General features: G+C 29.7%; 2 protein-coding genes across 3 annotated transcripts; both read right to left on the bottom strand.

Annotated features, from left to right (window-relative positions):
* Nucleotides 1–141: 141 nt before the first annotated feature.
* Gs2 (glutamine synthetase 2) lies at nt 142–19,485 on the bottom strand. Of its 2 annotated transcripts, none has more exons than XM_072004326.1 (3): nt 19,323–19,485; nt 3,460–3,650; nt 142–1,426 (listed from the first exon to the last, which is right to left on the bottom strand). In XM_072004326.1, the coding sequence occupies exons 2-3, from the start codon at nt 3,641–3,643 to the stop codon at nt 501–503; spliced, it is 1,110 nt and encodes a 369-aa protein (XP_071860427.1). In that variant the 5' UTR covers nt 3,644–3,650; nt 19,323–19,485; the 3' UTR covers nt 142–500. The 2 variants fall into 2 exon arrangements, with proteins under 2 accessions (XP_071860427.1, XP_071860426.1); XM_072004325.1 differs by lacking the exon at nt 19,323–19,485 and adding an exon at nt 6,834–7,183.
* LOC139987738 (putative peptidyl-prolyl cis-trans isomerase dodo) lies at nt 19,324–26,476 on the bottom strand. The gene is made up of 4 exons (XM_072004337.1): nt 26,300–26,476; nt 25,540–25,752; nt 22,215–25,443; nt 19,324–20,530 (listed from the first exon to the last, which is right to left on the bottom strand). The coding sequence occupies exons 1-3, from the start codon at nt 26,352–26,354 to the stop codon at nt 25,223–25,225; spliced, it is 489 nt and encodes a 162-aa protein (XP_071860438.1). The 5' UTR covers nt 26,355–26,476; the 3' UTR covers nt 19,324–20,530; nt 22,215–25,222.
* Nucleotides 26,477–26,485: the final 9 nt, after the last annotated feature.

The raw sequence follows: 26,485 nt of genomic DNA, 5'->3' as shown, positions 1-26,485 counted from the left end.
GAATCATATTAATTTCAAAACATCTACGCAATTAACGCTGAACAATATAATAAACGAAATTGGCTTTATTGTCGCGCTAGGATTAGGTTGGTAGACGTAAAAAGCATTAACACTATGTGCACGGGAAATAATCTAATAATAAACATTTTCTACGTATGTATTCAGACATATATATAGATACATAATTATAACGATCCTCCTATACCCTTTAAAAATATCAAATACAAATAACAAATCGTTCGATTTGCGAAAATTTTATAAAATATATTATTCGAATGTAAAATAAAATATAATAGTCATTCTTATCAAGTATCATGTTCGCATTTATTCTCTTCTCTTTCTTTTCATACCTATATTTCTAGCAACAATTATCGAGCAGGCTTTTTATACATTTCCATAGAATATGTTCGACGAAAGTACAATCACTATTGCACTACAAGATATCTCGTCCAATTTCTCCTTTCCATGGATGCATCCATTCGTGAATAGCTTGGGGCATTTTACTCGTTTAGGACGCAGGTGCGCACCAAAGCATCGCATACCGAGTACGGATCGCAATTGCTGCTGGGTCTTCTATCTTCCAAGTAACCTTTCTTTTCCTCCGCAACATTTCGAGGAATACGAATACTAACGTTACGATTGGCCACGCCAGCACTGAAGTCGTGTATGCTGCTAGTTTCACATTTTCCGGTTAAACGACGCTCATTGTCCTTCCCTCCGCGTGGGTCGTACGCTTGAATATGCCTGAGGTGTTGTTTGCTCAATTTGTCGATTGCCTTCTCGATCTCGGCGATACCATTCTCGGCGCGCATGGCTTTTGTCGAGAAGTTCGTGTGCGCACCGGCACCATTCCACGTACCATCCATGGGTTTCGGGTCTAAAGTGACAATCACACCATACTCCTCAGCTACACGATGAAGAATAAACCTAGCAACCCACAGATCGTCTCCACCCGATATTCCGCTACATGGACCAACTTGGAACTCCCATTGAGAGGGCATAACTTCTGCATTAGTACCGGCGATCTTTACGCCAGCGTAAAGGCAAGCTCGATAATGAGCTTCAACAATTTCGCGGCCAATTACTTTATCGGCACCTACACCGCAATAATAAGGTCCTTGAGGGCTAGGGAAACCATTTTTTGGCCAACCAAGTGGTCTACCATCAAAATCAAGGAAGGTGTACTCTTGCTCGATTCCGAACCATGGATCTTGATCCTTAGCAGCTTCCATAGCCTCGTTACATTTGAAACGTTTATTCGACTTAGTCGGGGTCATGTCGCTGTAGTAGGTATCACAAAGTACTAGCTTGTTATTTCCACGACGGAACGGATCATTGTACATCGCCACCGGACAAAGATAAATGTCGCTGTTGACACCATCCGCTTGGTATGTCGAACTTCCGTCGTACGTCCATATTGGCAGTTCTGGAAACCAGAAACCAATACATATTTGATTAAGAAATGTTCTCTAGTTATTGGCATTTATTTTATTTTACTTTCACTTTTATAATGATTTATAGACTATGGAATAATTTGTATGTTAATATGTTAATATTGTTAAAAGGTGATTGTTATAAATAATTTATTAAACTAGATTCGACTTGATCGTAAAAGTTTAGCTAAATATCAAGTAGCGAAGTAATAATAGTCAAATAATAAATCTTTTTTTTTTGTAAGAATTGATAAACATCATTTATATAGTTGCTGATAAGTATACTTACTAAAAATACTAATAAGATTTCACTTAACGTTGATATTGTATTTCGTTCTGCTTTTACTGATACAGATTCAATGCTTCGTTATAAAGAAGCGTTTTATTTTCAGATGAATAAAAGAGCTCGTGTATATTCGTAGAAAGCAGCTATTTATCTATCTCTGTTAGCCTTGGCTATCTTTAGGATGGATTAATCTTGTAATTCTCGTAGTAGATATTAAGGTACTTGATCTATTCAAATTTTGAACTATCTATCCATTAGTGAAGAAAATTTTTATTTGTTCAATTGTTCTATGAAACATTACTTTAATATTGTAAAGAGTAGTAACTAAATAAAAAAATAAGTAACTAATAAGTAATAAGTAACATAAGTTATTTCTTAATTATTAATTAATAAAAAAAATGAAAATACATCTATCTATTGATACTATCATCCGACGAAGTTCAAAACAAACGCATATTTCGACTTACATAATCGATTCCATCCAAGTACTACTCTTAAATTGTCGACATTCAAACGTGGCCCCGTGAATTCTACGCGCCGCAGATGTTAATGGTTTTGTAACGCGCGCAGAATCTCATGAAGATGGACAGATATTATTCGTAATGCTGACAAACGTTTGAGATCAATGCATATGTGCCGAGCGATCAACTATTTTGCACATCATACCTTATGTTTTATTAATATTCACAATGTATTATTCGTGGCGCTCGAATTGTATGCATGAATCGAAAACGAGGAAAAAGATGAAAAACAAATGTTTCGAGATGCAAAATATTAACTATAATCATCTGATGTTTATTAAACATAGTTTCTATCGTGACATAATATTCAACATGATTAGATAATATTGACCAGAAAAGATAATTTAATGTTTTTACAACAAACAAACAATTTTGAACAATTATGCAACACTTTGTCAACACGTTTACGCGTGTTCTCATGTAAGAAAGTGCTTCGATTTTTTGCCCGATCTTTAATTATGGTAAGTAATTACTTAGTTTGGTGTTTGTAATGAATCATTTGTTTCGATTCACTGAACTGGAAATCAACTAATTCAGTCGCATTTTGATGTAACTACATGGGGTAATGAGATTTTTGATCGGCGTAGTTTAAATTACTCTGTAATTTGAAACTGATATTAGATTAACTTTTTTTAGAAATGGATCCCCACGATAAAAAATTATTGAAGGTATGAAACTATTGATGTTTTCATGATTAAGTTTCTGTAATTAATATTAGATGAGGTCGAGATGCGTTTTTTTAACGAATAGTATACTAATAATATATTAATTCGAATGAATTTAACACGTGATGAATTAAAAAGTACTAGATCCATATTTTCAAGTTATTCATCCATGATTAAAATTTAAGCATTATCTTTCGAAATAAACATAAACTCAGTAAACATTACTTTTCTCATGCATAATGGATTTACACAAATGAGTGAATGGAAATCTAGTGTTCTTAAGCTCTGGAATCATCTACGAAGTTTAAAATATTCTTATCCCAAGAATAAGCTTAAAAAAAGGACACTTCAAGATCTCGTCACAAATAATACATAACATTTGTTAACGAGGAACTTCCATTGGAAGTATCCGCACATACAAAAGAACTGCTGATTGATCTCGAAAAAATATTAAATTGTAGTTGCTATTTTCCTTAAAGTAAAAAAAAATTACTTTTTTATGGTATGGTAAATATATATATTTATGGTAAATATGTCAAGACTAAGACACTAACCTGACGGATGTTTCGGCACAAATTCTACCGTCCTGGTCTTGCTTCGTAAATATTCACCAGTACCATCGATCCAGATGTATTTCGCTTGAATTTTATCCTCTGGTTGAGGCAGGTCGAGATACTTATTTAACAAGGTCTTGTTTAAGGCCGCGTTCGGCGACTCTTTCAGCATAACGCGTGACATAGTGATGCTGCAACACGATAAGAATGGTATTAACAATTATAACTATGATTTCCTGTGTCGAAATATAATGCAATTACATATGTACTATCAAAACGGACTACATTGTATCATAGCACCTGTAATAATTAGATTGCGAGTATTGATATAAGTTCATATTTTTACTAATATCGTTAAAAAAAATGTAATCTAAGTAAAGAATTTTGCCTACTAAATATTATAACGAGTACTATACTTTGGAAATTTTACATATTTCTACATATTATATGCATTTTAGGCATTTTTGCATTTCCAACTTCTCCATAAACGTGTCTATAACATTATAATTTAATAATAACATATCATACAATGTTTCGCTCATCCAATACATCGATTTTGCTCCATTATACATGTAAAATTATTCCACTATTCATGAAACAATAAAGGTAATTTTAAAATTCGATCTCTTGAAAATCTCGAACAAAAATTTCGTTTGACATTCGAATCGTTCGTTTCGCTATTTGCCGGAGAGTATCGATTCTGAATTCAGACGGATGATGGCGTCGCGTAGTGGCGAGAACGTGAACTCCCCATGTGATATTAATGAGGATTCATTCGCACATGTCAGATACAGCGGCACATGGTATAAAGGAACCTTTCGATTTATTCTTGGTGGGACAGAAAGAGAGGTGCGCCTACGTATCACGCAAGATGCATCAGGCATCACGCAGTACGCACGCGGGAATCGCGTGCTACTCCAGCCCCAAACAGTACACACACGTGTTGTCAATCGCCCACGAGCAACGCACTTGGATGATGTCCCTAAAGTTTTTGACTGATATCATAACTCTAACCACACACGTGCAAATATTTCGAACGTTTCGAAGGTCGAATCGAACTATTTAAAAAATTTTTTCCTTTGTTGCTACGTATACGATGAAACCAATATATGTATAGAGTGTATCAAGTGTTACGAATGTATACAATATGTAGTAAATATAAACTAACAGCTTTGTGTACTATTTTTACTAATAATTTTAGAAAAGCTTTGCATTACTAACATTTTGAAATGTTTATATATAAGAGTTAACATAAATGAAAGCAGAATGAGAACGAAACTAAATGAATCTTTTAGGCACTTCAAAATTTTCCACTTTTGTTTGATCGTTGGAATCAGACGTAATTCGATATTGATATATCGAATAATAGTTTTTTGTATATATATTTGTTAAAATTTGATTCTTATTTATGTAATTAATCATCTCTTATTCTAAGTTACTTAGTTGTCATTTAATAAACATTGTTACAAGCGTTATTAAAATTAGTTTAGTATTTAGGTAATTAGTCAACTAAACATGAAATCAAGACTTGTGTAATCGTTTGTATAATAGGTATCTGATTAAATATAAAACGATGGATTAAATATATTTCAAATTAATCGTTTGTAATCGCTGCTATGTTTATGGTTGAGAGAGATATAATCTTTCTTCGCAAATACATGTACACTATCTAACCGTGCAAACTATGCATGTATGTACATAAATCATTTCTTACAATAAAAACTATCTTTAAAGCTGAGGATCAATTTAAAATTTAGAAAATTATCTTTAAATTATAAACACATTTAAAGAGTTAAAATCGTAATAGATCTTAAGTTAAGTATTATTATTATTTAATCACAATCTAATAAAAAATATACATACATATATTTTTTGTTTCATTACTATATTAATTATATCAACAATTATTGTTTGGAAAAAGTTAACAAATATTGAAAAAATTCTCCGTAAAACAAGAAATGAAATTTATTGTCCGAGAAATTGACTGATTTTTGATCAATCAGACACTTATTCCTTTAGCTTCATTTATCATGGAATGGCTATAACCATTTCTCCACAACATCTTGTTCACTTGTAGTATGTACAATGTACATTGTGAAACACACTGTGTAATTTACCGGTTTCCCGAGTACTGCCATTTGTAGAAAGCATGTCGGACCATATATACATATTCCCTTGAATGCAGTGAATGCATTTATAAGCTTCGCAATAATGCAAAGCGAAAAACATAAAATCTTGTCCTATAAAATTCGATCAGATTTATTCAACAGTTCTCGATACTTCTTTCGATAGTACATAGATACTTTAAGTAGCTTCCCAAAAAGTTCGTGAATATTCTAAATATGTACTGTAGGGTACTATCATCTTCCTGCATTTTTATAATCAATCAAAAATGATTTTAGTGAACAGTGGTGTCACTCAAGTGAACAAATATTTACATATTCCTCTTTCTGATTTATCGTTCAGGTACTAATTAGTAAAGTATCACTACTCTACCGGCTAAAAATATTGTATATGCTCTAATCTAATTAAAAGAGATTAATAGAAAAGAAATAAAATGCAAATGGAATTTAACCAAATAAATGGTATTAGTACGACAATAAGGTTATATGACTAATATAAAAAACTAATATAAAAAATATAATAACAAATAAGAGAGGAAATCTGTATAAAATTCTGTAATCAAGATTCTAGGTCCATATACAAATTTTAATAAAAGGATTTATGAAAATAAATTAATTTTATTGCAACTAAGATATTAGATGATTCCATTCGGTGTCTTATCTATTTGTGCTAATATACGAAAGAAATATGTAATGTGAATTTTTTGTACATACTGTAAATTACATTATTCAACTCAGCGCGTACAATCTTTTAATGCACTATAAAACTATTGTAAACCTTATATTTTTTTCTCTAAAGTACTAAATAATGAAATGTGATATAAAGAGATTAAGAAAATATTTTGACGTTATCTTAAAAAAGTCAAAAATAAGAATAGTCAAGAACTACACTTCAAGGTTCTGAACCAGTTATTCACTTTCACAATAATTACTAGCTTTTGTAAACTCTCTTTTAAATTCGATATGGCTATAAGTTTCATCATATAATTCCATAAATTTCATCTAGGATATCTTTTCGATAATAGTGTATAATGTACACTATCAAATACACACGATGTAACGTTCGATATTAGGATCAATTAGGATCAAATAGAGTAATCGAATTAGGTTTACAAGCAATAAATTGGATCGTTCATACCATTTTGATATTTTCCGATTTGTACTTTTTCCATTTCTGCTTCGAATTTTCTTATATCCTGTTAGTACGAGGTAAAGGTGCTATCAATCGATCACAATTAAGCATATACTAACCTAAAACATCTGCCGACGGTGATCCATTTCGGTTTTGACCCAACAGCAACATTTTTTAAGAATCTAGTTCCACACAACTTTACGAGCATGTTCGGACCCATTTTTGAATAACGTTGGTCAAACAATCGATTTGTGTTTGTTAACTTTTGTGTTAATCGAATTTCGTTTGACTTATTCGCATGAAACGAAACGACTCTTAAGAAAGAAACACTAAGAGTAGTAAAAAGAGAGCAAATAACCGCTTCTCGGTTTTGTTATGCAAATAACACTTTTGAAATCAAAGAAAATTGAAGAAAAGATTTGAAAGGAACTCTGAACAAGGAGAAATCGTGAAGGATCAACGTATTCTTCACTGGCCCACTAACATAAACTGTACCAGATATTATTTATATATGTAGCTATCCCTTCCATCTTCAATTCCAACAGGAATACCGGTTTCATCGCATTTGGGATAAATTTTTAATTCGTGCCTCTCCCGTATATTATCGACCCTTGTTTCTACTTTTTAGATTATTTTATGATATATATATTATAACGTAATTCTTGTTTAGTTTCTTTGTTTTTTGTAAGTATGCATATATGTTTGCATATATATAACATGATACAACATACAACTGACAGTATATGTAACTATCGATCAGCAGTAGATGTTGAGATCATCCGAGATGTATCAGTGAAATCCAATACATTGGATGACCATACAGTAGTCGTACGATGTAAACAATAACGTATTACTACATATATACGTATATTGTATACATTTCTCTCTTAATTTATCGATCTTAATAATCGAAGCATACAACTGTATACAACAATTCTCACCTATTAGATAAATTATTTGTAATATTTTTAGTTCATAAATTTTTGTATGTTCTTGAATGATAAATTTAAAAAAACATTTTATGTTTAAATTAATTTGTTTGTTATATGTCAAATAATCAATTATTTTTTCATTACTCATTGTTTATTTCCAAAATATAATACTACTATTGTATTCATCATTGTTTGCAAATTCTTCAACCTTGAACAAAAAAAAAAAATTAATAACATGTAAGTAACATTCATTCTACAACTTCTTCTTTCTCCTGATGTTCCGTGAACTAGAAATCGCGAACTGTTATCTAGAGGGACAAATATTCATAATCTTTTACAAAGGTTTCATTAAAGATCTTTTTATCAGTGAAGAATTATGTAATGCTATTTGCAACTACTTGTACAAACTTTATGTTTCACGTAATGATAAGGTTTTATTAGTATAATATCTTCCTGTATTAATGTTATCCGTAATAAACATTCGTTCATTTAATAAAATCAAAATAATACACGAAAAATAGATCTCAGATAGAGTATAAGTTAATATCTATTTGAATGAATACATAATAAAGATAAAATGATACGTAATAATATATCGATTACATTAATCGTATCTATTACGTATCTTACATATTAATGTAATTATTTTACTTTTTATATATTTATAATAGCTATATTCTACGATGAGAAAGAATTTATATTATTTTTTACTAACTGAGTTATTGATTGCTTTTATATGTAAAACACCTAGTGACTGTATTTACTCGATCGAAGTTTGATACGTGCGTGTATATAAATGTACGTATCAGTGGAATTAGCGTCACACAAATATAAATATATATATAAATGTTGCTGTTACAAATATCAAAGTAAACCAGTTATAACATAGAAAGACGGTTATTACAGATTTTTCAAAGATTTTGTCAAGAGGACCGTTGAAACATTGAATTTGTGTCTTGTTTCATGCAACACGTAAGGTTATGAATTATTAGTTTGCAAGATATTCTGCTACAATGTTCTATTAACCTATTTCTGTCAATAGAAACAATGTTAATATCTACATGTACATATATATATATGTGTGTGTAGATATATATATATTCATTTGACTTCTTCTATACTTGATTACTGATTAACGATATCCGACGAACTCTGTTTCAATAGCAAAGCGATGAATAAATACATATTTATACACCTTTCAACTTATTACTTCTTTTAAGTGAAATGAACTTTATGTGTCATCATTTCCATTTAAAATGGAACACAGAAGGAACTCTTTTCAATCATTTATATTTCATTCACTAACGAAAATTGGGTACAATAACGATGCCATAATAAGAAATTGATACAGCCATAGCCATTTTATTTTGAACTTTAATAATTGAAAGAGTAACAACTTCTCGATGGAATAATTTTACATCAACAAGATACAAATATTCTTAAAGCATGAATTAATCTTATAATTAAGTTAATTTTATTTTACATATTTTATTTTTTTTTATATACTATATTTTTAATTCACAGTAATTTTAATTATATTACAATTGAAACCTTATATTTTTAAATATCAGACCTAAATATGTAGGAGTATAAACTGGTTTAAACTAAACTACTATGAAAGAAGTACTAGGAAATAAATAATACAAACAAGTGCAACAATGTCACAATTTAAATTTATTCCATAGTGTACACATCGAAAATATCAGTCATTTGACATACCTTTATTCATCATCTATGCTTCTTTAACTATGTGACTAGGCTAAGAATGCGATATGTTAACGCAATATTCGCGATCGTATATGTGCTAATGCCAAGAAATGTGATTCGAAAGAGATGAAAAATTCCTAATGCATTCGCTTTATGCCAACATTTTGCGATATATTTTATAAGTACGGAACTCGACGGTGTCTTTCTTAACCTTGGTTCTAAAATTTACAGAATTTCGTAGAACACACGTGGTATAAGCGCTTAACCAGAATTCAGGGATTTTCCTTGTCATCATTTGTAATATTCCCTAGTAACTTTCCGGTCACTTTCAAGGGAATACATTGAAATGAACGGTGTCATGCTGCGCTGCATACCCTTGAAGTTAGATTGAAAGGAAGCCATGAAATCAATTAAGTGTATTAATTATCCCTGTGAAGGGTTGATGATATTCAATGTTATTCGAAAATACTTGGAAAATATTTTTGTTTTTAGATTATATTAGGTCGAATTAGAAAAATTTTTAAAAATATACATATAGTGCAAACATATTCATTATGTATTACGTACTTTTAACACATACAACACGTTACTATAGTCAAATTGTAACGTAATTGTTTCTTTTTTGATAAATATACGCGACAGCCAATTAAAACAATTACATTAGGCATAATCTATAACAGAAGAAGTTAATGTAAACAAAACAATATAATATATATATATATATATAGTATCATACATATTATATATAAATATATTATATAATTATATAAAATATATATTTTTTTTTTATCTATTTTACTTCTTTCGTAAAAAGATGCATATTACAGGAGCCAATTAAATAATTGAATTCATTGAGTGTGCATGCTTGTATGCATCAGCATGCATCAGTGTGCATCAAAATCGTTTATGACGTTAATGCTTGTTAGCTAAATAAAACGCAATCTAAAATTAAATGTACGATACTTTTAACTAATCGTTTAACATATTTTCGAGGGCTTCGGCGCGTATCTCTTAATCTAATAATTAAGATCTAATGATTGATTGCTATATTGATAGTTTTGACGCTATACATCAATAAGTTGTATTGGAAGTTTATTTTAGTTCTATTAAATATTTATTTAGTTATCTTATTTTAGCTCTATGTTAAATATAAAAATTAATTCTGTAATCTTGCTCCTTGTTTATATATATCTTATGCCTAGAAGTGTTACGATGTTTACGACAATTTATTGAAATTGAATCATGAATTTTCAAATAGGTAGTAAGTATGTAACATACAGCTACCTAGATATTTCAGGCACATACATACATGTATCTCAAGGATACCTATAAATCATGATTCATTCTCGAGAAGCTGTTTCGTCTCGTGACGGCCTTCTAATACCACAATTTTCACTTCCGTTCTTTTGTCGCGATAATCATCACAATTAACGATAATACCAATATGAACATTTCCTGTAATTTTGTCATTTAAAATAATGGCGCTTTCTCTATCATTCGATGATTTATGCAGTTATATATATATTATATGTACCTATGCATGTACTGTTGAAGAAATATTCTGTTCTTAATATTTAATTAACATACGAAACCAAGCGTATTGAACTAGGTCTCAACATAAGCTGAAGAAAGTACGGGAGATAAATGACTGTCCAAGGATGAGTTGACACATTAATCCATCTAACTCTAAGTGCATATATAGAGGATAGTAAATATCAAGCTTGTCAAGTGCAATTAGGATGTATACGATACTATCTAATGATTTAATTACACATTTAATTATCGAAGGAAGTCAACCACCATTTATTTCGTTGAAATCTCAAGCACATCAAGAACTATCTCAACAATCAAATTAAATGTATCATAATATCTTGTAAAATTATTTTTTATGCATCTTAGACGGTTTCTTTTATTGAGATCAATTTTCCATTTTTATATATTTACGAAGTTACTAGCTTTAAACATATACCCTATAAATTTTCAATCGATATCTTTTAAGAAATAATAAAATACTTCAGTGAAGTAAAAAAACTGAGACCCTAAGTATATCAAATTGAATGTTATTGGCAATTGAAATTATAGCTTCTGTTTATTTTAAGATCTTCAATTTGCATTTTCAGATGTTTATTATTACGTGTCTAATTGTAAGTTCTTGTGTTATAGAAGAGAAATTGACCATGACCCAACATTTCATTTCCTTAGCTATTAAAGATAATTCTAGGAGGAGAAGGCAGTACATTACTGAAACTGACAAATAATATAAGTTAAGCTAATATTTAGTACAATATAAATAAATGTGATGGTATTGAGATAACGTACAACTTAATTCGAATAATGTAACATTTAGAGAATTTATCCGGTGTTGAGATAGATACAAGTGCGATCATAGTGGGCGTTGAAGTTTGCCAAATGCAACTGGCAGGTGAACATATTGCATACAGCTCAACTGACGTTCGAAAGCAACGGTTGGTATAGATAACAGACACCAACGAAAATAGTTTTCGGTCCGAAGTGCACTAGATTGAAAGTGCATTTGGCTTCCGGGTAGAAAAGCGACGCGGAAACATCTCGTCATCCTCAAGATGATCACTCGATCAAAATGAAAGCTCGTATTCCACGTGGGACATCGCACCGCGATCTTATGCATTCTTGCATGCGTTCATTGCCATCGTGTGATTTTCTTCTTTTTACATATAAATATACTCATATAATCGAACGTATACCTATTTTTCTGATATTGTGTTCTCATTAGAAAAGAAACAATATTTATTCAACGATAAGATTAGAAGTATATGATTAAGAGGCGTATGTCTCATCTGTTTTGAAACAATTGAATTTGTTGTTCTCTATTCTGTAAACATAATGATAAGTATGTAGGTTTTACAGCTTTTACGAGAATCTTACGAGAACACAATATTTTTTCATTGATAAGATTTAAGCAAGGACGAACGTGATAGCTATACGCTTGAAGTATGGGAAAATCTTCCAAAGATATCGAATCTATTTCCATATCTTTTGTTCTCGACTAAAATGTTGAATTTTCAAACACTGAATTGTATGTACAAGAATTTGATTGCTGTCTTAAAGGTCAAACGTAATCTTTGTTAACTTGCTTTTAGCAAATTTTCCACTTCAAAATTCAATGATAGCGACGATATATTTAAAATGATCGTTTGATAAGTCAGTTATTTAACAAATATACGCTGATAAGAAAAACAAACTTAGTAATGGATTAGTGTAATAGTATTAAATTCGTAAATTGAATATCATTGAGTCTTTGTCTTGTATGTATTAGAGAAATCTATCGTAAAGAAATAACATTGCTTTCAGAACAGTCGATACTTTCCTTCTATTTTCGAAGAGTTTAAATGAGAACGTTCTACATCTTTGTACCTACGGACGATCGATTACACCTTACACCATGTTCAACAAAATGTATTATTGCAAACCGTGGTATTCGATATGTTATCATACATACGTATACACTTTCGATTTCGAAATTAAGCTTTTATAATTGAAACAGGTATTATTTCAGAATGTTTCCAAACTCAATGGAGAACAAATATTAGGATAAATAATTTTCTTAGAAAATTTGATACGAAATTGTAATTATTTTGGTCAATTGTAATTGAAATTTATTCCTTTCTTTGAAATTGGTTCCTTCGTTGAACAGTATTATTTGCGTTTTCTTGACATTTAAAATAGCAGAGATATTTTAGGTGAACATAGTGACCCTAGATATTACTTGCTTAAGAAGATCAGTGGAACACAGCTAAAATCGCAAAATAAATTTCCTGCAACTATGTCGTACTATGTATTACCAAAATTACGAATTATCTTATCTCATAATATATATTAATAATACGCTAACAAAAGTAACGAAAGAATCTTCTTCGTGAAAACTTTCATAGCTTATTCACTAACATGTTAATAAAGAAATATTTAATTGGACGTAGCCGACTGAATTTTCTATTTTTATTATATTCCTTTTTTACTGAAATCAATCAAACGATAAAATTGCGATGAACCCTTTTTCCATCCAAAAAAATATTTTTATGAGTCGATCTAGAAATTTCTGCACATAATAACCATTATACAGCAAAGGGCGTAAGTTACCACACGAAACACACAATAATCTCTGTAATCCGCTCGTCAAGATGGCAGATAATACAATATTTCTGGAGCGCGTTCGTGTCTGAATAGACGATCGCAAGCCTGTTATGATTACGGAGCGTTTGCAACAGTCTGGCGACACACTTTCTTTAGTTTTCGAAACAAACACGCGTCGTCCGATGATTACACGTGATACCGCGGCCCCCACTGCTATCACTTCCATTCTTGTTAATACGAAAGAACGTTGGATCGATTCATTGTCGACGTTCTATCGTCATGGAAACTTGCGAAAACATATCCACGCGATTCACCAGACCCGATGACCCAATCCTCCATCATTATGTGGATTCCTGGCCTCACATGGGTTCAGTGTGCCGCGTGGAACGGAAAAAAAGTCACGTGCGCACAAATCCTTCACGTCTGTCAGTCGCCTTGGCTCAGTTTTTGCGAATTATTTTTCTTGGCTATATATACATTAACCCAATATTTAACACTTCATGTAGTACAGTGACATGCAAAGATTCGTCAGTTAAATGGATTTTTCATTTTATGTTTTATTGTAAAGAATTACTGTTAATATAGAATGTAAGGTTATGATGAGCAAAGGAAAATAGTATAATAAATAAACATTATTATATAATATTAGCCAAATTCTTTAAAATATCATTTTCAGAATATAAAATGAAAAATCTATTTGACTAACGAAGCTTTTGGACGCTACTGTAGGTACAATGGGTGTATGAAATTATCTAATTAGATTAGATAAAAATATATATATATATTTTGTAGAATGACAGTTTTCATACGAAACAAAGGAATAGATCGATGTTGAATATTTATCGAGTATATGTGGTTATACACGATTTAACTAATGCCTTCGATTAATAAGTCTTGCTACAAACTAGTTATACCATAGTTCGTGTTTGTTACATTATATAACGAATTAGAAAGCAATAGTGTATACTACATTACGTAATAATTAGATACAACAGAGTGTTGTTACTATGTGATGAACTATGTCAAATTAATTTAAATATCTTTTCAAACTAGTATTTACCTCAAAATACATGGAATAATTCTCAGACTTTATGAACAATGAAGATGTTTTATTCAGGAATGGATATCACCTTGAAATATTCACAAACAACCTAGAAGAATTCCATTTCCCAATCACATTTCTGTGTCTAAAACAGTCTTGGCTAATTAACATAATACTCTTGCTATTAACATATGATGCCCTTGTCATTTCATCTTTTTATAAAGTAAACACAAATTAACTAAACATATTAAATTAAAGGTATCGTTAACAAATATTATTTAACATATATTTCCATCTTTTTTTTTTGTTTAAAGTTCAATTAAAATAATTAATGAGTTATTTCAAAAACATTAACTTTCATTTTTCTTTTTATTTAATTTAGAGTGGAGATTCATTCATAGAAACTGATTTTTACTAAGAAATATTCTTGTTATTTCATTTTTACCCGCGATATAATACGGGATGAAATTAATCCACAAAAGATAAAGGCTTATCAAAGCGTAAAAAACTGGTTAAGTCAAACTGGTTTAACTGTTTACGGAAGTTGTTGTTTGTTACCAACACCATCAGCTGAGTTACAGGGACGCGGATATTTAGACAAATATAAGTATCGAATATGGTTCTCACGACACTTAATACGCGAGAAAACATCGGTGATGTTTTAATGACACCACCATATGGTTTCCAACATAATACCGGACACGCATATTTGTTATAATCATGAAATTACCAAGAAAAACATTTACGTCTATACACTATTTAACTTGTTAACTAGTTTGTCCTCCAACTAGAAACTTAATGATATGACTCAACGGTTAAATTTGTTTTACTCCTCGCAAATGTAAATGCTATATTATAATTATTAATTCATTACGTACTATGAAATTGTTACATCCAAAAGATCCGTGTGACAAAGTAATTAAAATAATTAGAGAGGATTATTAGTCCTTTCATAGTTCAATTGGATAGACTCTGACTATTTTCTACAAATTCCTATAAATGTAATACATAATTTGTAGAATTTGTATAATTCTAGATAATTCCTGTAAATAATTATGGTGCTATAAATTTTACCATATACTATACAATTATCAATATTTACTTTTTGTGAAAAGTCGAAAATATGTATGTATGTTTTTGCATCTGATAGCAGAAATGCAGGAAATTTTGAAGATAAAGAAATAATTATTTTCGAAATCGTTCGTTCCGAATTTTTCGTTATTTTATTGCACCATAATGGGGTTAAGAATAGTCCCAATGAAACAAGGTACTCTTAATTCTGGAAATGGAAAATACATAAAAGTAAGCTAATCGTTAAAAAAGATAGAAGAAATGATCATACTTTATGAATCGAAATAAGTGAGATGGTTTTATCCTTGAGATGACTTAAATGCATTGCATGCAAGGAATAATCGACTAATGGATAACATAACTACAAAAAAATTTTTCCACACGAATTATGCAGAGATAAAACGTTAGTCAATTACAGTTAGGAATAAATCGCGATTCTTAGAAACATGTTAAATCGGCGTATTAACGATTACTGTCGCATAACATTATGTCCTGTATCTGCTTTTCTTTCCCCATATGAAACACGGTGCCCGGAATCATAGTAATCACTATAGTGGCTGAGCGCGTATATTCGAATGCGCTAAATGCTATATCATATTTCACGTAGTTCATTGGAGCACGGTTCAATCGGTTGAAATGCAAACCGTCGATATCCTGAATGAAAATTTCATACAATTCGACAACTTCTATTTTAACGATGTAGGTCAGTGTCTTACTTCCACTACTTCAACTGCCGGTTTAATCCTGACCGTCACTGAAAAAATCGATAAAAATGCATTCATTTACGTACGCCTAATTGAAAAGGAGTATTGAAATCGACTATATTATTACAAGTGGTTGTAGCGTATTGAAACAATATAAAAGAAGGAAATTGAAAAACAAATAAATGTATACATATATAACAGTGGCTCACAGAAATATTTAAACATTTTCCATAGAACATTTTTATGAATATATTCCACATATTATACAAAACTATTTGAAATTTTATTAGCACTGTAATGAGAGACTGATTACATTGACAAAATTTGGAATAACCTGAAAATGTATATGGAAGTTAAAAAATATTTACTGCAAGTATATATTTAATAAAAGGTTAATATAAGAATAAATAGCAGTGTTGAACATATAATTAATGCTGGAAATCGCACTAAATGGCTTGTTAGTAAATGAATAGATACTGTTCACTGTTCAGATACTTTGGTGATATCTATGAAGTGTATGTTTGCGATAAATATATTGTAACTTCTATATTACATTTCCAGATTCGCTTCAAACTTTACCAATGTAACCATGATAGTCGTGTCTCACTACAGAGCTAAAGAAGATTTCAAAATGTTTTATATAACACACATAATACATTCATAAAAAGTTTCTGTGAGTAAAATACCTTCATAAGTCACTGTATATATAATGAGAAAGAAAAAGAAGTAGAGAGTATAGCAGAAAAAAACGAAAAGTATAAAAATATGTATAAGAGATTTAGAAAGAGCTATAATCGAGTGTCGTAAAGAAACGAAGAGGAAACATGGGGAGAGAGATACTCCAACTGATTGTCGCATAATTTCGTTTCGTTAGACGTAAATAGAGATAAGCATTATTTCAACTCGAATGACTGCAAAATGACATCAATTAAAATGTATAAATAGATTCACTCGGTTTATGTAAAAAGAAATAACGGAACACTGCTCCCATGTAGTTGCTGTATATTAATTTTATCTTAAGATTATAAATTAGTATTACCACTATTTGACGATGAATGATTATAAAACAATGATTTTATTGTTCTGTTTTACACAACACAATAATACATTACTAATAATGCTTACTATATAAATACTAATTTTTATAGTAATATAATTTTATAGTATCTAACAAATTATTATATTTTAATATAAATTATTTTATAATAATATAGTAATTTGATTGCACTAATTTTATACAAGATCAGATTTTTATTACACAAAATACAAATAATTTCATGTAACAACATTATTCGATTACAAAAAAAAGATGTACAAAAAGGATGAATTTATTCGATTAACGTATAGTTTTATGATTTAAATATTCACGGAAAAGCTCGACATTATTTCAAACACAAGCGCATAATTTCAAGGAAATTCCGTTTTATCTACCATGCCAATGAAATATATTTATATATGTATCATGATTTAAGATATCATAGCTTTCTTTTATCCAGTGCGAGCGTAAGATGCTCTTTGTTCGTTCTTTGTTCAACTAGCGAGGAGATATGTAATCATTCTCATTATAAAGCAAAAGTTTAGATATCGCCTGTCAAATGAATATTCCACATAATGCTAAACTAAAACATTGCGTCATTATTATACAAAAATTTATTGCAAAAGTTATCGTGAAAAAATTTAAAAAAGTTGCATTATTGTTGGAAAAAGCTACTTGTCAAATGAATATTCTGAATAATATTAAACTAAAATGCTAAAGAAGCAACTAATATTTTTATAGTTAATCATTGTGAAAAAAACAATTCAGAGAAATTATATTATCGTTACGAAAAAATGATTAGGAACTAATTATTTTTATTATTTTAATACGGTATCGCCATTAGCGCAAAGATAAGGTTACAGTAAATGCGTATTCTGACGAGTTGACATTTTAACGAATTCAATACGACAATGTAATTAAATATCTACATAAACTTTTTATGAGCGTGTACATTGCTATTTTCAGATATTTCATTTTCCAGAACATCGATTCGCCCGAATACCAATCCACAATAACTGTAGCCTCAGGCAGCTATTAGAGGTATGTAGAAATAGAAAAGTTAATTCTTGAAGATAACTATTACAAAACAAACTACGAGAGAAGATTATTCTGTTACTATGATTAGCAAAAATCTCGTTAAGTAATCTTCAAATTTATAGCCTCTATACTCCTACAAGCCTTTTTACTAACAATTTACACTTTAATTTTTGTAAAGTACACATAAACGCACGATAGTGTGCCGTTTAAAATATGCCGTCTAAAAAATGTTCTCATTCAATAAAAGACACAATCACACACACAGTGTATCTACTATTAATCGCCTTTAAACTTTTAATTAACATGAATGATAATTCCGCTTTTTCCGCTTAAATGGAGGAATAATACGTTAAATCATTTTTAACTAAAATTTTACCGAAACATTAATGTTCTCTTTTCATTGAGAACTGTTTCCGTTGTTCATTGTAATTAGCAAAGAATGCAAATCCTGGAAGATTGCCAGTCTCAATTTTATATCACGGTATTTCAATGTAAAAAGTGATAAATCAAATATTGTATGGTATAGAATAGATTAAAATATAATTAAAATATGAATTAAACTGTATACTTCAATGGCGAACTATTGTCAACACTGTCACTTTATAAATAGTACTTCTTTTTTTACTAACGCAAACGATACTTAAAGAAAAAGTTATACGATAAAGAAACCAACGAGAATAAATTGATTAGTATTTCAAACAATAATTCCTTTCTTGCTACAAATGCGGTTTTCAAATTTCTTTTAATCGTGCATTAATCCACTCGATTCTATAAAATACTATAAAATCCTATATCGCAACAGTCACATAGATTTGACTGTATCATCCTACTCAAATTAATATCTAAAATCTATGCTAAAAAAAGTCTAAATTCGAAATATTTTCCCTCTTTTTAAATAAAAAACGTGTCAGTTTGATCGAAAATCGATGCAATATCTATATAAAGAGGAGGATCAGTGTGATACTCACCGGTGTTATCGCTGGTCCAGCGATCGTGCAGAGTACTGGTATTCTGGCTGATCGTTTGATCGATGACTGTGAAACGGAGTTGCGCGTTGCGTTCTATCGTGTTGTGTTGTTGGAAAGAGTTAAAAGGCACTGGTCATGAAGGCAACGAGCGTCTGATAGCACGGTCCGTGTTACTACCGTAGGAACATAGCTGCGATATTTATGTAGAGAAGCGTTGCAGCGCACGCGTCGCTTACCCCGCGCTCTTCGACTGCTACGATTCCCCACCTCTAGCTTCAAAGTGATTATCCGATGTGATCGTAGGTCCACTTGATCGTTACATGCCGGAAAACTCTTGTCTGTCCGTGTTGCCATGGTACTTGCCAGTCACGAACCATCCACGGAAATTATTTGCAAGCTCTCCATCAATGACGTAACTTGAACTTGTCCAAGGTTAAAATAGATCATCGTTGATCATCGTATGGAAAACTGGAGGAACATCTTTTCTGATTCCTTAATTTTAGGTAGCTCATCAAAACAATGCACTGCAATGAATATCAATACGATTATATTATTAGGGGAAAATGTATTTTCCCTATTGAGTGAAACGTGTACCATTAGAGAAATTTCTCTTTTTTATCGACAATTCATAGAAACGTAGAGCACCTATTAATAAACATTTTCACACGATTGAGGAATTTATCGTATGACGAATTCAAACAACGCGCGCAAATGCACGTGTGGCTTTATTCAGCGATTAAAATTTTTACTTGACATTAACCTTGTTTTATTTTTACTGTTTTTTTTTATAGGTACTAACATGTTATTCTAGTGTAAGCGGCGTAATTTGTCTCATGTTTTCTTAAAGATGCTTAAGTATGTGTGTAAATTTTAATGCGATTATATAAGACTCGATATAAATCTGTTTGTTAGGCGTCTGCGACTTCTACGACGAAAATCATCCATGTGAGAATATACATACTTTTTTAATATTATATAGGTGCTCCTGAATATAAGAGTTATGTTTATCATTTATTATTACTGCAACGTATTTTGTCAATATAAGAAAAGCAGAGAAGATAAAGCACGGACTGCGATACAAACAACCAAGTTATGTCATACGTTGACAATACATTCTAGCAAACTATAAACATAATACAACTGATGATAGACAATATATTGCACTTCCTCGATTGTCCACCAGTAAAGATGTATTTGGCTCTAGTTATCTGTAAAACAAGAAACGAAATTAACGTAAAACAATCATCTTTTATCCGTAAAAAATCTTATAAGAAAAGGAAGATATATTTTTACATTATTTAAACTGATAATAAAAAATGATATGAATGTAAATTTAAATTAAAGTACAAGGATGAAAAATATTGATTGAGAATTATTGGATGATCGATCATTTTATTTCGAACGAGTGTATACATAAAATTAACAAGGCACTTCGCAACAATGTAAATATGTACAAAATTTATGAAATTACGCTAATTATTTAGATAAATAAAAATTTCCCTCGAAGCAATTTTCATATATTCTAGGTTCCCAAAATAAAATATACGTGTTAACAAATAAATCAATAACGAAGATGCCAATTAAAAGCTTCGATATTCAAAGCTCAAAATAACAAATAGCAATACAGAACTATACATGAATTTTAATAATTTTAATATAAGTGGATAGAAATTGTTCCAATAAAAGATATTTAAAATGTATAACATTTTTTAAATTTTTAACATAAAACATAACACTTCGAGTTCTGAAAATACATATACAATTTTTGTTACTCACATGAATCAATAGTACATTAAAAAAGCTGAATGTGGAAAAACTTTTATCAAATTCGTTTCAAGGAAGTCTACAAAAATGTTTCATTAACAAATAGCATCCTAAATCTAATCCTAATCCTAATCTTAAATCCTAATCTGCATAATGTCTTAAAAGTCCAATTATTATTTTTATATATTCATTAAATGATTAACTTATCACTATATCATAATAGTCATCTGTTTCACGTTTTCACCTTTTAAGTTGAACAGAACGTGCCTGATATTACACAGCGGGGATTCATTATATAATATGTAATTCATATGCATCGTAATCATATAATAATCTCAATTATTTAAACTTCCTTTGAAACGACACCCTGCGTTTTAAGTTTAGTATGCTGTGAACGATACACGGATTCCCACGATATTCGATTTATTAACTATCATGATAAAATATGTATATTTTGGGTAGATTTCTGTTTGTAAAGACATTTACATTGTATTAAACAGGCATTTATATTGTATTTACAAAAACAATGTTAAAAATCTGAAATAAAGAATGAGAAGAACTCGAAGAAAATAATAAACTATAAACATTCGATGAAAAAGTTACAAATTTCGAACGTCCTTAAATAATTTTATAAAGTATTTTACCTTTGTATTATATCATTATTTAAAAATTAATGTTTACTGGAATGTTTTATCTTATTACGTTCGTTATAAACAATTAAAAAATACCTTAGGTAAAGATTACACTAAAAATAGATAATTATACTTTCATGTAGTGTGTTCGTGTACATGTGTTCATGATTCACATTTGTTATTGTATATGTTTGCTTCAAAATAAACAAATAATCATATAGCAATTATCTAAAGTGGGTTATAACATTAAATTAGGATTAAACTCATTTATTGATAATAAACGAAAACATATACAATAACAAATGTGAATCATACTCAATAAAATGTCATCCACATGATTTAAATGACAAATTCAAATAATTGTCGATTACGAAAATAATATTCTTTTTCAAATTAATACCAGAATGTGAAATACGTGAAGTAGAAAAGAACCTTATAAATTCTTCGGATTAAGAAATCGTCATGCACATAAGTATGCATACAGCTAAGTACTTACACAAACTATGTACCAGTTGCGCTGATAATTATGGAACCGATCTTAGTCATAAAATTGACATTTTGAAATATGTGTACCATCCTCGTGTTTTTATCTGTTAAGAAATATCTTCCTTTGATTTAAATCATTTCTCGAAAATGTTTGTTACTATATCGTAGGTATCATGCCATACCGACAAATTTAAATTCCACGTTTAAAAATAAAATCAATCTTAATCATTTTTTAATCATTATTCAATTATTGTATTTAATTAATAATATATATCTTCTCTGTGTAATTAATGACCTTTTAATACAAAAAATTTAATTTTGGTTTTCAAAATTGATATTACCACGAGTTTTTACTACTCAGTAATAAATATCTCGACATAAACTACACAAAAATAGCCAATTAAGTTGTGCGTGTACTCCAACCGACGCATCAGTGATATCCACTTTTATTACATTGGTGCGTCAAAAGCGTATCATATTCCAAAATTTCCTCCTTGTTACAATTACTTTATTTCTTTTTTATTATCGAAGCAATGGAACATGTGTTCACGCGAAGAAAGAATAACCCGCATGATCTTAATCACGAGATCGTACAAAACTTGCATGTACAATCGTGATTTCATGAATAATGTGACCAATTTATTTAAATAAATCACCAAACTGTCTAAAAATTGGAGAAAATTGTCATTGAACAATTTTAGCAATCATGAATGATCATTTGTCGTAGAGGCAATTGATATTATTATCTAACGATAAACACGCAATAAATAAATGAATATGCATGCATAATAACAATAATTAAACAGTCAAAACAACAAAATAAGTTCAGAAATAAAATGTTATTAACCTTGACTCCAATTTCTTACAAATATGTTCCTTTTTGTAAGATTCTAATTCTTAGTTAATAAAAACTTTCATCTATTGTTTTACTAAAAGAAAATGATTTAAAAAGAATGTGGTACAAGCTTGTCACCTTTAAGCTGACCTACTGAACCGCGATAATCGTTTATATTTAAAGCGTGTACAACATTGTAGATATGCAACGTCCTCTAGAATATTGTGCCAATCATATTCTGACCCCTTAGTACAAGCGAATATATGCTCATACTTGTGATTATATAATGATTTAAAACAAGGTTCATGTGGGGTTCCCAACTGAGAGGGAAGTGATTGAATAACGGATTTCCTTTGGTTGTAGGACGGTATATACAAATAATAGATAACGTAATACGCTCACAGCGTGTACATTAACAATTCGGCATTGACTAATTAAACCGAAACTATCAAGGTGATGCAGTAACCTATAATCACAGTCATTTTTTTCCTTCATATTAAGAAAAAGCTACAATTTCGATTATTCGGTCATTTCAGGACACAAATAAACAAACTGCATCATAATGTTTGTTATATATATTTCATTGTTTCTCGTAGTTCTTTTTGAATACATTTTTTAATAGAATAATGCATTTATCGTGACTACTATTGAGAAAATAGCAGTTTATTCATAAGTAACAATTTTATTAAAAACAAAAGTGCACAAACGCTCATGTAATAATTACATGTATTTAAAAAGCAATTAGGATCCGTATATGCCTAATTAATTTTAATTTAAACGTGCTGTTTCATTGATTTAGATAAATGCATTGTATTGTGTATTTGCATTAATTTTACTTCATAATACATCTTTGAGGAACAAAGTCACACATACATATTGTACATACATATAGATTAAATTAAATGCATTGTAAGCTAAACAATAAGAAATAATTGTAACAATTATAACACATATAACTTAACATAATAAGTAGAATGTATTCCACAAATATTCACAGTTTTTAGAAATACAGCAAATTCTCAGTATGGATGGTAGACTAGAAAACTTGAGAATGTTATAATCTCTGAACAAGTTTCTTTTATATCACGTTTGAATTAAAAACTTCTTTCGCAAAACTACTAAAATAAAATAAAAACTGTATGTAACTTATATTTATTAAAATTTACCATTAATTGATTTTAAATGACACGTTTACAACATCTAACAAAATTTAGGAACATACATATTTCTATATTGTTTAGTGTTTAAAGAAAATTGTTTATAATGAGAACTGAAATAAGCATAAATAAAAATGCTTGAACTAAATTGTATATAAATGTCTTCTGAGTAATAAAAAGTAGTATATCTATTTATAAAATAAGCTGCAATAATACTAAAATTATGATATGAATAACTGTCCGTGTTTGAGCAAAAACTTCGTAATTATACATACTTGTATTTTATTTTATTAATGTTAAATTCATCTTATTTGTAGACTAAAACATTTCATTTGAAATTTATTTAGCAATTTAATTTAAGATTAATAAAACATTTTTCACTGTAATACAAGAGAATGTGACAAAATTCGTTTTTCATGCTTCTTATTTGTATTGTTCACAAATATTCACATTAAGACTTATGATAATTGATGCACTGGATCAGTGTAAAAGAAGAATAAATGCTTTTTACATTAGAATAAACTAGAAAAGGAAAAGAATCGAAATTTAAATATTTGTTTCTTTTTTTATAAAATACTTCATATTTTACATGAAATAAAAACCAATAAAAACGTTTGTTAATCTAATCATTGCTTATCTTTTCACATTTAAGGAATGTAAGGTTAGCAAATTAGATTAAAAGATACTGTTAAAGGTGTACATAAAGTTTATCTATTTTATCTTGCGTCATTCATAAAAATTTTTGTTGTTTTCACTGTATGCACACATTATTGAATAAAAATTTTATAATATACTACTTGGGCTAAAATTGCTGGAAGACATAAATATATAACTGGACATTGGATTATGAAGAAAAAATATAATTTACACCTTGTCCTTAGATAAAAAATTGTTCATCATGAAAGCAAACATATGCAATTCTGAATACAATTATGAAAATTTCCTACCTTGTGGGCATATTTTATCGGCAAAACTGAAGGAAATTTTGTTTAAAGAATTTAATACTTTATTGGAGGTTAGTGTATTTTATGCTGTTCGCTGAATGATATGAATACCACTATCTGTGTGAACTGGTGAAGACAATTCACCAACTTTAAGAGCAAATGCTGCTTGTTCAAAAGGCTTTTGCATTGCACCTCGACTAAATGGTCCCAAGTCTCCACCTCGCTTGGCTGAACTACAATCGCTATACTTTGAAGCAAGTTCAGCAAATGTTGCTTTTCCAGATACAATTTGTTCTCTGTAAGCTAGATTTGTAAATAAAATTATAAAAACATATAATAAAGATCACCACTATGTTGCTATGGTAAAATAGAACAAAGTAAAAGTTATTGATATCCTACATTTGATAAGTTCAAGAGCTTCTTCCTTTGATCTTGTGATATTTTCTTCTCGCCAGGAAGATGGTCTTCTAGAACCTGAATGTTTTACTAACAAATGAGAACATTGAACTTCTTCTGGACCATCTCCTTTATTATTTCCAGATGGATCAGCTGGTTTATCTGGCCTATCCCATTGACTTTCTTTAGTATAAACATTTAAATAATAATGTTGTCCTATAAAAAAATATATTGATTAATAGTACATCATGGATGTTTTAAGTCAGGGAATATATATCATGGTCTATATTATGTTAAATATACTGCTTTATATTACTATACAAAATACTTTACAAAATATCTTAAAGTATAATAAATATTATTATACAAATTATCATATTTATAACAAATAAAAGCTATCAAATTATTAATATCTTCTTAAATTGACAAGTTATTTAACATTTTTGACGTAATAAAACTATATACTTTTCAAAACATTTAATGCCATGTTAGTTTCGTGAATGATCGTAATATTATCACAATAAAAGAAAGAACGTATACATTAGTTAAATTTTCGTAATTTGTTAACAACTATACTTGTAATAACAAAATTTTAGCAAGTGTAATATAAGTTTCCCGGAAAAATGCCGGCCGTATGTTCCATACTAGAGCCGATATAATGAAATACCGTAACTAATACAAAAAATATGATAATGAAATAAATAATTAATTTTTTTAAAGTATTTTTTAGATAATTTCTTGAATACTCAATAAATTAACGTACCAGTAGATCTGCTTAAACGTTTTTCCCAACCCGCTGGTAATTCTTCGTCCGCCATTGTTTCCAATATTTTTCTACTCTCGTCTCACGTCAAACACAGCAAACACGTTTTCACTATATCTAGTTACATATCAGCATGTATACCAGTTTAAGCAACTTTATCAATAAAATTACTATCTTTCCCTAGGG

This window comes from Bombus fervidus, chromosome 5 (assembly GCF_041682495.2).
Source record: "Bombus fervidus isolate BK054 chromosome 5, iyBomFerv1, whole genome shotgun sequence".
Classification (NCBI taxonomy): Eukaryota; Metazoa; Arthropoda; class Insecta; order Hymenoptera; family Apidae; genus Bombus; species Bombus fervidus.
Note: the sequence above shows the minus strand (reverse complement) of the source record. Positions and strands in the feature narration are given on the sequence as shown.